At 43.2% G+C, this 14,743-nt stretch overlaps 1 protein-coding gene across 1 annotated transcript in view; it reads right to left on the reverse strand.

Moving 5' to 3' along the window:
- The window catches only part of WIF1 (WNT inhibitory factor 1), a 37,325-nt gene extending 26,931 nt beyond the window's left edge, over positions 1-10,394 (reverse strand). The window contains exons 1-2 of the mRNA XM_068190132.1: positions 10,224-10,394; positions 9,978-10,117 (exon numbers count right to left, since the gene is read on the reverse strand). Of these exons, the coding sequence (XP_068046233.1) occupies positions 9,978-10,117; positions 10,224-10,359 (276 nt within the window). The 5' untranslated portion in view covers positions 10,360-10,394. The remainder of the gene's footprint in view (positions 1-9,977; positions 10,118-10,223) is intronic.
- Between the last annotated feature and the right edge of the window lie 4,349 nt (positions 10,395-14,743).

Raw genomic sequence — 14,743 nt, forward strand, 5'->3', positions numbered from 1 at the left:
TTGGCCACGCTTCAAACTTCCAGCCCTTTGTTCTTAAGCCTCCCAGAACAGCTTTGAAGTTGAGGATAAAGCTCCACTAGCACACCATTACCAAAGAACAACCTTCTGATTATGATCTCATGAAAGTGTAATCAATTACTTACACAAGTTTAAAGCGTGGCAAAGAGCAAAGGTCACATAATTGGCCTTCATTGAGTCCATGTGTTTCAATCTTGGCTTTAACTGGCACTCCTGTATAATAAATACAAATATCTCTCCAAAATGTAAGCAGCGAACTTTCTCAAAAGTTATGAAATCTCACAGCAACTTCTGCCAGACTGGAGTCCTTCAAGGGTTTTAAAGAGGGATGCCTCCACTTTTGTGTACCCATGTGACAGAAAGCTTGCTGCACTTCTGACTGTGCGTTTCTTTATTTATTGCTCAGCAGATACTGGTCTTCAGCCTTATTTTACAGGAAGACGAGTGTTTAAAATTCAAAAAGTTGCAAAAATTCAACTTCATCCTGACTAGTCATTAGGAAAGACTTTCTTAACACTGCTCTCCTTTAATATCTATTGCATGGATTTTCAAATACATTTTTTGTGAAAATTTAGAATAATTCTTTTCTTATTTCACAGGCTATCATTGATCAAAGCAAATTCTAGATACTACTGTGAAAGAAGAACTAAATTCACTACTAAGAGCTTACTAAGTGTTATCTGAAAAGGAACTTGTGTGTTTGCTGTTGTACCTGAAATCACACTGATTTTTCTACTGAATGAAGACTCTGCTAAATGGATGTCTACTGCTGTCATATTTCCATGTACTAGAGAGGCCACCACACAATTCTGTCCTCCATAACTATAACCTGAATTATTCAAAGCAAGATGGACTTCTCTTCAGAGTAAAGTAAAGAAGAATAATCCTATCCCCAGTTTCTGATGGGAAACTGAACAGGTTCTACAAACACCTTTTCTTTAGGCAGGGTTTCCATAGGCAAGGTCAGCACAGCTTCATCCCTGGGTTACAGTACCAGCTTCACAGGTCCAGTCTTTTGAGCTAAGGTCCAGCATATTTCCTAGCATTTAAATGAAGTATCTTGTTTAAAACCAGCTCATCCTTGACTTCCTGTACACTCAAAGGACAGAGACCAGCACTTGCAGAAGAAAGTTCAGCCCAGCTAGAATCTGATTTACCTGCTGTCTTGAACCACCTTTCTTTGTTTGAGTCTATTTGCAGCATAGGCATCTTCACAAGGCCTGGACTCTGCTGACAACACAGGGTCAAGCTGAGCTTCCAAATAAACCTTTTAAACTCACTTGCAGGAATAAGTCCCATTAAGAAAGGCAGGAAGTTTAGTTTAGGAAAGCTGCATCCTTCTGTTGTGTTTTTTTAAATTCTGGATAACCTGACCTATCCTGTGTCAGTCTAAATCCTGCCAGGGAAGGCCAGCAGCTGAAAGTTTCCCAGAAGAATCTTTTGCAGAGACCCTAACCTCATTTTTATTAGAGAAAATGCAAGAGAAACAGCAGTCTCAGAAATCAATCTGTGGACCTCCCCAAGCCCAAATTTACCTGAGATGAAAAACAAGCAGGAGTCTAAAGACAGCAAAAGTCTGCACTCTGCTATATGACAACTGTCCCATTTGGGATTCAAGAGTTTTGCTAAGATCAGAGATAGAATTTATTCCTTGATTAATATCTATGTTAAATATGGTCTGCTCTTGTAGACTGGGACCAATTTGTTCTTTTTGCTACTCAGTACATTCCAGATATGCTGACAAGCCCTAATTTCTGCTGGAGTCATAAGCTGCTGGAGATTCCCCAAACACCCAAAACCAGCCTTTATTGATAAATGGAGTGAGTAGCACTGGGCTGAATGGGGTCCACAATACTTTAAGGAAGAAAAAAAAATGCTGGAGGGGAACAATGTTCCACGCCACAAACCTTGTTGAGCAGTCAGGTCTGCTCTCTACATCACTACAGGGCACAGAAATGGCTGAAGAACCTCGGTATGATCCATCACCAACTCTAAATCAGGAAGGGGGAAAGACTTCACTGCACTTACTTCAGTCTTTGCAATCAGGGACAGGAACACAAATATAAATCTAGAGACAGAAGTTTCTGTTGGAGTTGTTTGGTTTGGGAAGAGGCTGAAAAGCAAGAGATTCTACAAGAATTTGCAGAGATTGTGAGCTTTTTACCCCCAGGTCACCCTTCCTCCTGCTTGGAAACTCTCAGATTCCTTGCCCTTTACAGTATTTCCTAACTAACATAATTTAATAAATTTATACTGTTTGATTGTATTTTGCAGGATGAGAAAGCCCTTACTTTTGGATGAATAAAGGTATATAAATATGATGTGCATGTCAAAATGTTTTACATCTAATTCTAGTGTCAAGTGATTCATGGAATCATAGAATTAAAGTTACAGTGGCATCATGATATTATAAAAATTATGAAGTTTACTGCGAATATTTGGCAAGACAACTAAAAAGGGACTAATAACTAAGCAGGATATTCACACTAATACAATTCAAATGTGAACACTGTCAGTGGGCAGGATAAGGTGCAGAATTTTTCCCATCAAAGGAAAGTTACAGTTAGATCAAGTAAAAATGTGAAACCCATGGTTCTTGATGTGCTAAATGCTTTTAATTTTTGCCCTTAAGGATCAGTATATGCTGCTCCACCCTGTATCTAATACCAACATATCATGGGTCTGATCAGAGGGAATTAACATTTTGGGTTACAAGCTTTCAGCTACCCTCCCTTGACAATACAGAAATCAGATCAAGCCTATGCAATATCGAGGTTCCTGTGCAAAACTGGAAGGAAGGAGGTAAAAAAGCCAGAACAAAACAAAACAATCAAGGTAACTGCCAACATGCTCTGCAGGCAAATTAATTCTCAGCTCTTAATATGTCTATGCATATCATCTGTTGCTCATGATTACAGACCCAGATAACTGTATTTTGCCTCTTCTTCCTCTCTGACAGTGTGCTCTGCTGTACAACCTGCCTGTTCTCCCTGACAGTCTCTGCAAGAAATATTGCAGCCACATAGCTGCTTGCAGAAACTTTATGTATGAGTGGCTTCACAATGGGAAAATAAATTTGTTTCAACCTGGTTACTCAAATAGACTCTCTTTCAACAGCTCAATTTATTTCCCAAAACCTCTGCAAGAAAGAGAACTGGCTAAGGCTCAAACTTGGCAAAACGAGACCAGTGTTAGCTACTGTTTAAAAGCAACAGGTTGAAGTTGGTACTTGTACTCCTTACAGAAGGCGTTCAGTGGACTTGATTATTCGCCTGTGAGGTTTTAAGTCTCAGATTCTCATTGGCTGTATGAATATTCACACATTTGCAAGTTGAGGGCAAGCAGAAAATGTTGCAGGGAGAGCTTAACTTCTGCTCATCAACAAGCTGTGATTTGTCCATGTCTTCCATGTGTTCTGAGAAAAATCAGGTTCATAATCACAGTACTGAAAGCTCTGTTCTCTGATGGTCAGGATGGTCAAGAACCTGCCCTCTGCTTCTCTGGGCAGCTGTTATTGCAAAGGCTGGCTCTCTGGCTCTTGCTGCTTGTTTCTGTGCTTCAGTGTTCAGAGCCAGGGACAGATCTTCTCACTAGTGGGCTGCTGTTTGGGGAGTTTATTTTGCCTGGTGATGGGCCAAAACCTGAGTCTGGGAGATTGCCAGGTTTGATGATAGGCATATTTATTTCCTTTAGGATCAGCTGGGTTTACCTAGCTTTTTATCCAGGCAAATGGACAACTTCAGAGGATTTGTGGGACCAGCTCTGAAAGCGGTGTTTGGTCTTCAGGTTATTTATTGAAATATTTAGCACTGATGACAGCAAGTGCTGAAGCAGCTCAAAGGTAATTGCCCATTTTTCCTTGTATGGCTGAAAAAAGATGGACTCCACCAGCTGGTTGTAAAACAAAGCAAACCTTTATTCTGGAAGCAAAAAAAAAATCCCAGGGGTTTTCTTGTTGTATGGCTGGGGAAAAAAAATCCACCCCAAACATTTGAAAGCCATTGCTAAGTGGCTGTAATCAGAACATACTGTGGACTTCAGGTATCATAGCTGAGTAAAGCCTCCTAGTGCCTCTGTATAACAGTATCAGTGTCTTTTCTTTATTTATATTACTTTTTTTGAGGTAGATTTTGGGTTGCTGCTTCACTGTGAGCATGAGACCCAGGACTGACCTCTGAGGTGGACCACTAGCAACTGCTCTCCAGCTGGAGCAATGCCCCTTGCTTATCTAAGTGCCACTTTTCCTCACTTCAGCTGGAGTGTGGTGGGAGGCAGTGCTGAAGACCTGGGCTGCACCAGGCACAGCCCTGCCAGCCAGTCAAGGTGGGTATTACATTTCCACCGTGTCTGGGCTACAGTTTGATGCAGTGAAGAGCTTGGCCACAAATAAACTGTCAAAAAGCAAACAAGCAAACAAAAACCTCCCAGCAAAACAAAAAAAAATCCAACACAGCAAAAGAAACTAGTACAACTAAAGCAGAATCTTTCAGATGGTGGAATTTGTACAGAAAAAGGCAAATAAAAGAAGAACAAACCCTAACAAGTGAAGTGTAAACACAGAGAAAGGCAAAACAGAAGTTTTGAGATGCATTTTCTTGAAAGCTTTAAAAATAATAATCAGGAACCCATTGTTCTGAGCTAAGGTATTCAGCTTTTGAAATTCTGTTCAATGTGATGCAAATATCTACTACATATCAGAAAACTCTGGGGCACACCATATTCCTTACACATCTGCATGCCCTAGGAAGAGTGTGGTTTCTTATATTTGTTTTGTATGTACATAAGCCACTTGGCTAGAATCAAGTCAATAATAGTTTTAGCTACCCCAAATAAACCTCTTTGGAAAGCGTGAAAGCAAGAGAAGATGTTAAATACATGAAAAATTCTTGCAGTTAGTTCTCATTTTTGTTAGTTCTTTCTCTATAGCATTACTTGTTAATGGCATTAACTTTGGACCACTAAGAACATACCTGTGAAACTGTCTGTAAAAAGAGGTGATGTTGCCAGAAAACATTTTCACTTCCACAAATAGGAAAGCGAAACAGAGGAAGGCAACACAAGAGGAAAACCTGGATTTTCTATTTCAGAAAAAATGTTAGTAACTCAGTGAGTGAAATCTGTACATTTTCACAAAATACAGTCTTGAAGCTTGAGGTGTCCTTGTTAGCTCCAGTGCTTTTCAACAGTTACGTTGTACATTGCAGCTACTACTGCAAAAGTACTGAAAATACTTTATGACTAGCTTTTTTTTGTTAAAAATGGATTATTTATAGACATGAAAAACAATGAAAATTTTGAAGAACTGTTTACTTAACACAGGTTTACACTGCTGTGTAAAAAGAATAATTGTGTGGTTTACACATATGCTGTGTAAATTACTATGGAAACCAGATGCAGCTTACACTACAAGGTGCCTTGTAACTCATCTCTGCTGAGCAATAAATCCCCCCTTTTCTTCTTGGCAAAACTTTGAGAAACTTTACTGCTGTTTTCTATCAGCAGATAGAACAGATGGCTGGCACATGCCTGCTTTACTAAGAAAGTGGGATCCCTATAGTATTACTTTGATCCCTGGTGGCATGTCTACAACACTGAGACGCAAAATACCACAGCTGAGTAGAATCTAAATATTAAAGGTTTTGAGTTGTGCTTTTGATTTGAGAAGTCCTTGTCTAAAAATCATGCCCACAGTATGTAAACATCTTCACATTCCACATGGAAATTTTGGTACAGAGGTCAGAAAACAAAGTATTTCCCCAATTTGGTGACATGAAAGTGCCGTGAAGGTACCACTAAAAATCACAAGAGTGTGAGTTAGTGCAATTACGTTGACCAAACTTCGAGAAGAGCCGTACTTTTATTGGAAAAAAATCTCCTAAATTTTGCACATTAGACATTTTATTTTTTTAAGCTGAAAAGCATCACTGTAATGACTGGTTACGAATAAGGTATTTACAAAAAAATCAGCAGGTTTTTTAAGAAAAATTTCCTTTGAAGAATTATGTTTTGAAATTCAATACTTTATGGTTTCTTTCAGTTTGTCAGGGAAATAGCCATGTTTGACTGCAGCACCTTATTGCACCGCTAATGCCTTAAAATTGGTGGTCTGTTAGCTTTCCTCTGAGCAAGGAAACAAATCCTCTTCTGGCATAGCTGGATATTCTATTTTATATTTATGGTCAGGCTACATCTCAGCAATATAAGACAATTTCAGACAATTCAGCTGAGCTATTCAGGGCTGATGGTCACATTGCTGAGATCAGAATTAGCCTCCAGGAGCTGTTAACTGTACAGCATTCCTGATCTTGACTTTACAATACAGAAATGATGCTAGAAAATGCACTGAAGACATACATTCCCTGTTTCTCAGAGGTGGGCATATTTTTGATTTACTCAAGGCTATCAATAACTCTTTGAGACTTATTTCAGATGTCATGTCATGCATTCAACCATGCACCAGGAGAGGAACCATGGGGTACTCATAACAGTGGGGAGAGGGAAGTGAGCCGCTACAATGATTCATCTGACCACAAATACTTCTCCCATATCTGAAAGGAAGAAAACAGCCTGGGCAGGTTGTGGCCCAGATTGACTCTATCTGTGGATCAGACCAGAGAATGCAACACAACAAAAATTCCAACTTGCTTTTTAGTTTCTTTTTTTCACCTCCTGTCTATTAAATCAAGCGGGCTGCTGCTCTGTCACTGAGCACTTGCTGTCTGGGAAATACTAAACTTTTTTTTTTGAGCATGGTTCTCTTCCACCAATACTGTCCCAGATGTGAACTTAATTTTACAGCTTTCAGAATTCCCACTGAAAGTTAAAAATACATGCTGGGTTTTGTGGATTTGGAGATTAAATACTTGTCATAAATTCCTAAATGCTGTAGAGATTATGTTATCACTGAAATCTTTGGTAACTTTCACTAGTGGACACAGTAAAACATGTTGTAACATTAATCACTGTGATAGGGTCTCACTGGGAAGATTTTTAGCTCAGTCTTCCACAGAGGACAAGACCCTTGAAAGCTATTGTATTTTCTTTTGCAAAAAACATCCAGAATAAGAGCAAGAAGCACACCAGTGAGCTCTAGTGGTTACATGGATGCATACTGTATACTACATATTATAACTGATTTTGCTTTTTTAAACCTTTCAATTCAAATAAATTTGTAACTGTCAATTTATGCAGATTACATTTCTAAAGAGAAGATAGTATCTGTAATGTTATGCTTTAATTTATAGGTAGAAGCATAAAGTGCATAAAAACATGACAATCCCGTTTTGCAGTACATTAACATTCTTGTCATCCCTGGCTCATCCTGATTTCACTAGCAAAAACCTATATGTTCAGCACCCTCAGACCCTTAGATTTTGGGTTTCCCCTTATATTTCCTAATAATTCATTAGAAGTAATGGACTAGGAATTAAAAGAAACTAATGATTTTCTTTGGTTAATGCTTTCTAATGAAAACTATTTTGTTTGCTTATCAAACAAAATCTTTTTCACATAAAATGCATTCAGGACACAAAGGCCACTGCATCAGAAGTGTAACACTTAAATGTAGTGCGTTTCAAGCAGTTCTATTTACACAGAATACAGATGCAATCTAGTCCTTAAATTGTGCCTTTCAACAAGACATTTTTGAGTTAGAATATTAAGCCATGCAGGACTGAGAAGCACTGGCACTCCCTGGGTTGGACTATTTACTCACCTCAAGCTTGGATCATCATTTATCCCAGGAGCAGGTGGATGACATATTTATACATGCTAAGGTGCCCTGTTGGGGATTCCAGGTGTGGTGGGTTGACCTTTTCTGGCTGCCAGACACCCACCCAGCTGCTCTCTCACTCCCCTATCTCATTGATATCAGGACTAGGAACCATTTAATGTCATAGACAGGATCTCCTGCATCTACTCAGGAGAAGCCTTATATGTGTAGACCAAAAAAAGGTCTAGCTATTCCTAGAGGTGAGGCATATACTACTGAAAGCCCCTAAACCTTGGAGTCCCAGAGAAACATCTTCAAATTTCAACTGGGATACAGGGTCAAGAGGTTTATAAGGCACAACACTCACAGAAGAGTTATTTCTGTTTTACCAAACAGGAGGCAACAATATGCTAGTTAACAGCAATTTTGCAGAAAGCAGTCTAGCACTTCAGCATTTGAAATGCCTTTCTTTCAAAAAGTACTAGTTCCCATTTCTTTTCCTTCTTCCTTTCTTGCTTCTCTTTCCCCTTTCTTTTCTTTTCCTCTCTTCCCCCCTTCCACTTCTCATTTTCCCTTCCTTGACTTAGGAAATTCCCAGAAAAGTACAGAATAAATGTAGCAAGTTTTTAGCACTTCCCTGGTTGTGTTAATGGAAACTTCTAAGAACATGTATACTTAAAACCAAAATAGAACACTGGAAAAAAGTAAAAATGTACTAATTTCTTCCCCTCATAAAATATTGGAGATTCTGGAGAAACACAGAACTTTTTTAACCTTTTAGGTATTACACTTACTAATTATGCTTTGTCTAAGAGGAATTCAGTAATTCAGAAAACAGGAGGAGGACCAATGGGTTAAACACCTTTGCACCTGCTCAGAAAGGATTTAGTTCTGCAAGTGGCATCAAGCAGAACATCTTCCTATACTGTTTTTAAGCCTGTGACTCTTCTCACTGAAATCAGTGTTGGAACCACCTTTTCCTAATGACCTACCGAGGCAGCAAAGGTAGGTGGCAAAGGAAAGAGAGCACAAGAAGGAAATCCAAGAGGACAGTGTTCAGTCTAATATCTTGATCAACCATTCAAAGAAGAGCTAGTTTTATCATCAACAGCAACTGAAGCTGGCAGAGAAGCGGAACAGAAAATACATCCAAAAGACATTAATTCTTTCTATGTTTTTAAATGCCAACCCTTGGCGTACAAAGTTGTTTTCTCTGTAAAGCTTGATGGGAACGCCAAAGACCTAGAGCGAGTCAGCCTTTGTGAGTAAGTTTTATTTCTCCACATTCACCTTGCTCTCTGGAGGAGAGGGGCAAGCACTTCCTAAACCCAAAAGCTTTGTGAGGACAGCAAAAATTGCAAGTTGTCGTCAGCCAACACCTTGAAGCCAAACAAGTCCTGTAGATAAACAACCAAAACCACAACCAAATTTGTGAAGCTACAATTAACTGAATTAAACAATCAATGTTCACAATTTAAATGGAAATATAGTTTTATCTCTACCAAGTTCTTTATTGTATAAAGTCAATGTTCAGCATTGTTAAAGTTAAATAATTCTATCCAGGATTTTATGTCACCATGTTTTTTCTGTATCCATGATAATGTACATTAACAAGTTTCAGCTTTATGCAAATTTAACATATGTTGTCAGTATGTCAAATCACACATATGTTTCTTCACAAAAATGTCACAGATTCTTATATTTTCAACAAAAGAATCCAACAGTGTCCAATAAACTGCAGATTTATGCGGTTTTGCAATTTAACTTGGTAAAATTAAGTCTACAGAAGAGAATTGTTATTTAGTAGAACTACAAATTAAGCCTGCACATTTAGTACATAGAGATCAACGAAGAGCGTATAGCGTATGTCCATAAGCTAAAGAAATTCGAAAGAAAACTGCATCCACAGAACTGCCGACCGGTGCAAAATTTTAAGGCAATTACAGGCGACTGGGTTGTTCCTGGTGAGTTCTGTCTCACGCTTCCCCAGCCTGCGGGTTCTCCGGCGCCCGAGCCGCCCGGCGCTCCCACGCACCTTACACTCCTTTCCCAGCGCGCTTTCCCAGCCATCCCAAGGCGTTCCTCCCTGCTCCCCGAGTCCCCCCGCCCGCGCCTCGGACTCCCGCACCCAGGGCTGTCCCAGCACTCCTCAGAGAGGATTTCCTCAACTATTCCAAGGCCAAACCACCTGCCTCCTGTAAACCAGAGCCTCCCCCGTTCCTTGTCGCAGCCCCATTTCGGCACCTACCCGTCCCGTTGCCTGCCAAGTGAAGTTCATGGCGTGGATGCCGACGGGGATGGCGGGCATCCTCTGCTGGGCTTTCCTAAAGTCGTGGGTGAACGGGGCCATCTTCCCCTCGGACACGATCAGAATATCCTCCTCGAAGCCTGCGGAAGGCAAAGGGGCGCAATGTGCGGCAGCCCCGCCCGGTCGGGTCGGGCCGGGCTCGGCTCCGGGCTCCCGCCCGCCGCTCGGGGCAGCGGCCGCACTTACCGATGAGCACCCGCGCTTGCTGGGCGTCGATCCACAAGTAGAGGGTGTCGGGCTGGCGCGGCGCGGCCCGCAGGCTGCAGAGGCTGAGGGCGCCGCAGAGCAGCGCGGCACAGCACAGCCGCCCCGCCGGGGCCATGCTCCCGCACCGCCCGCCCGGGGCTCTCCGGCTCCGCTGCCTCTCCGGCCGCGCCCGCCCTCCCTCTGCCGCGGGGCGGCCCCGGCGGGGCGGTGGCAGCGGCGGGGCGGGCACGGGGAGGGCGGCGGGCGGCGCCGCGGGAGGCCGGGAGCGCGGCGCTCGCACGGTCCTTCCCCCGCCGCGGAGGGCGGTCAGCGCTCCGCGCCGGGGCTGCGGGTGGCCGCCCACTCCCGCAAGAGCAGAGCCGAGAGCCGGGACCGTGACCCACACCCGTTCTGTCACAGGGGACCCGTGACACGGCAGAGTCGCAGTCCTGCCGCGCGTCCCGCCGCCCTCCCTGTGTTCACCCTCCCCGCAGGGGCACCCCGGCACTCCGGCCGTCAAGGTGGCACCACTACGGTCGCAAGTGAGTCGCTGGAGATACTCGTGTCTGCGTGAAGAAACGAAGTTCGTGCGTAGCCGCCCCCCCGGCACACGTGTGGTTTGAGTCAGACATGGGGGGAGCATCACCCAAGCGGCAGGTAGGTGCGGTGCGGCGGCTTCAGCGGGGACCCGCGAAGCTGGACTGTTCAGGCCCTAAAGCGAGCCATCATCCGGGAAGTGGCACAGGGACGCACTTCCCAGCACCAGAGAACGATGCAGAAAATGAGGCAACGTGCTAAAGGAAGAAAAAGCTTTCACCTGGCTTTTGTCCGAAGCTGTTGAGAACACTAGAGACTGAAAAAACACTGAAATGTTACCATTTACACAGAAACTAGAACTGGCTCAATAAAGAAACTTAGTAAAGCATGAAAAAATTTTCTATTCAAAAAATTATTTTAACAGAATTACCCCTTCTAAAGGAATAAAAAATACTGTTTCTAATTTTTCTGGATTTTTCCATTAGAAAAAGAAAAGCCTTTAAAAAATAGACCCAAAAAGCCAGAACTTAGCAGGATAGATATAGTTCGAGTAAAACCCCCAAATTTCTGTCTGTAATGTTCTGGAAGGAGTTGGAGGGTATTTTCTCCCTCTGCTTTAGATGCTGCTGGCACTCCACCTCATCCTCTTAGTGTGACTGCTAAAGTGACCTCAGTACTACTGCCACGATTGGAATTCTCTGTGTAATGGAGACCAACATGAAGTTGGTCTTTCTTTTCCAGGCAGATGTAACTGAGTGGCATTCCCTAGTAACTTGCCCAGATGAAAAATCTTAGGTTCCAAAAACTAGAATCAGTGTATGTACTCTAACAGAAATGCCTCACCTCTAGATGATTGTTAGATAGGGGTGATTATTTGCTATTTTTTGGTTATTTAGTAGTGTGACAAGCAGGTCAAGGAAGGAGATTCTCTTCTTCTACTCTTCTCTTGTGAGATCCCACTTGGAGCACTGCATCCAGTTCTGAGGTCCCCAACAAAGGAAGGATGCAGACCTGTTGGATAGAGTCCAGCGCAGGGCAATGAAGATGATGAGATGGCTGGAGCGCCTCTCTTATGAAGACAGGCTGAGAGAGTTGGGGTTGTTCATCCTGGTCAAGGCTCACGAGAGACCTCAGAGCATCTTTCCAGATGCACCTAGAGGCAGCCTAGAAAAGAGCCAGAGAGGGAATTTCTACGTGGGCCTGTAGTGATATGACAAAAGGGAATGGCTTCAATCTCAAAGTGGGTAGAGAATGACTTTGATATCAAAGTGAGTAAGTTTAGATCAGAGAGAAATTCTTTACCACGAGAGTGTTGAGGCCCTGGCACAGGTTACCCAGGGAAGTTGTAGATACCCCATTCCTGGAAGTGTTAGAGACCAGGATGGATAGGGCTTTGCACAACCTAGTCACAGGTGAGTTGAAACTTGAGATGGTCATTCAAGGTTCCTTCCAGCCCAGATATTCTATAATTCTCATTTATTTTGTGTGAAATACTTTTTTTTATCTCGCACACTGCGCTGTGCTCCCCGCGTCTGGCTGCCCGCCGTTGGATGGAGGGCCGTGGGTGCGGCGGCCCGGGATGTCCCGCTCCCGCCTGGCCGCGGCTTTCGCTGCGGACCGGAGACTGGCGGGGCGGGGCCGCCCTCTGCCGGCCGCCGCCGCCGCTGCAGGCCCCGGCCGCGGCCGCAGCTCCCCTGCCCTGCTCCAGCAGCGCCGCGGGGCCTCATCCCGCAGCATGGGCTGTCAGGACCCCCGAACAACCGCGTAAATATCCCGGAGAATAAAAATAACCGCCAATCTCCGAAAGATTCGCTTGCAAATGTCATTGAGTCTTCTTAGCTTGAAAGTACACAAGAAATTTTAACTGTACTACAGAAGAGAAATATAGTGGGGAAAAAATAATATCTGAAACAAAACTCATAGGGAGAGGTTAGACAAGACCTCAAGATAGGCAAGAATATTTAATATTCTAATGCAATGATTTACATTGTTGTTTATCACGTAAAGGGGCTTTCTTAAGATCCAACAAAGGAAGACAATGTAATTGCCAAGTAATAACACAAGGACATAATTTCCAAAACTGTGAAGGTACAATTTAAACACTCCTGAGTAAACAATGCAGTGGCAGTCAGCTTATTTTCTGCAGAAATTAGCTGGTACCTAGTGACTGAAGTACAGTTTGATGGGTATGTGTTTGTAGCAACAGACTATCCAAGCCCAGAGACACCTCTGTATTGTGTCTCCCCCCCAGCATCTGCCAAGGCTTAGGTGAATCCTGTGTTAGTGCTGAGACTGGCCTGTTGTACTGCAGTGTCTGCTCTCTCCAGTTTCTCTCTGCTGTAGTATTGTAGCACAGTGAGATTCACTGAAGGTAGGGTCTGCTAAACTTGTGCTCATACTGCCTGCTTGCATTTGATGTGGAGATCTAGGTATAAGCTTGGTATAGTTCTTGATCCCTTTTCTAAATGTCTCTCATAAATTACATGACATATTTCAGGGAAGAATAGTCTCTTTTAAAATGAGTTGAGAGCATTATGGAATATACTCGAGGAAGCAAATATTTTGCGGTTCTTTGTTTAATGAAATAGAAAACATATATAAAAACAGAACTGTGTTGTGACTATGGCTTGAAGTTCCACTAACTTTCATAAGAATGCATATATAGTGCATTTGTGGCCTGCTCTGACATTCATTGCAACTGACAGCATCCCCCTGATGACAGCCTTGGAATGAATAAATGAATGGATGGTTTGAATGATGACATATCCAGGGAAGGATATGGAAGTCAGAGCCTGTTGCCCTTTGATCATCAGCTATGAATAATACAAAAAGAGGGAGAAAAAGACATAAGTAATAACAGCACTGGGCATAAATATGGCCCGAGGCAATAATCTTCATTCCAAAGGTTATGGATGCTGCTTCACTGTGGAGGCTGTGGGCCACCAGGGAAAGAATCCACAATACTCCCCTGGAGGGAAAATCCCTCAAGCAATGACCACCATTGTCAGGGTGAGAAAAAAGGCTTGTCCCAGCATGCCTTGCTGTGACATGCAGATTCAATGGCCCTTCAATTCAATCCCATTGGCCCTTCTCCCTCGCTCTGCCCCTGTGCCCTCATTCCATTGCTCCTGGTGTTCTGCCCTGCCCCTCGAAATCGATAAATAAACCCCTGCTTCCCCTGCCCAAGTAGCTCTTTGTCCCAGTATCTCTTCAAAAAATAAGCTCAATAAACCCCTCCTTGGAACCCCACATAAAGACCCCAGTCTCTTCTTCTGCATTGCCTGGATCACAACTGAAAATGAGCTTAAATCAAGCCGAAAATGAGCTGAAATGAGCTGAAATCACTTGGTGTGAGTGCAGACGTGCCTGTGCCACCGGGGTGTTTTTTTCAAGACGCTTCTTTGGGAAGGTCGTGGCATGCTGGACAACTGCCCAACAGAACAAGTGGTGCTCAATGTAGGGCCTCTGCAAAGAGGTCCCTGAAAAAGCATCTCCTGCAGCATCAGCTACAGGACTTAAGCCACTTTTGGGTTTGCCACTTCCCTGAGTACCCCTCACATTTTAGTGGGGGCTACCCAAAGGGTGACCGAGACCCTCAGAGGACTGAAGAGGCCACAGAAGTTCCGGAGTGCTGGAGGCCTGTCAATGAGCTGACCACCCGCCTAGCAGATTTTCATTGACCCAACAGGCATCAGCCCGAAGAGCAACTGTAAGTTATATATATATATATTATATTATATTATATTATATTATATTATATTATATTATATTATATTATATATTATAAGCTCAGTAAACCTCTCCTTCAAACCCCACACGAAGACCCCGTCTCTCCTTCTGCGTCACCCAGATCACAAAAGAGCTGAAATCACTCAGTGTGAGCGCAAACGTGCCTGTGCCACCAAGGTATCTTTTTCAAGACACTTCTTCAGGAAGGTTGCAGCACTCTGAACACCGCCCGCTGCGACACTTCACCTCAGGTG

The sequence above is a fragment of the Anomalospiza imberbis genome, chromosome 5 (assembly GCF_031753505.1).
Source record: "Anomalospiza imberbis isolate Cuckoo-Finch-1a 21T00152 chromosome 5, ASM3175350v1, whole genome shotgun sequence".
NCBI classification, from domain to species: Eukaryota; Metazoa; Chordata; class Aves; order Passeriformes; family Viduidae; genus Anomalospiza; species Anomalospiza imberbis.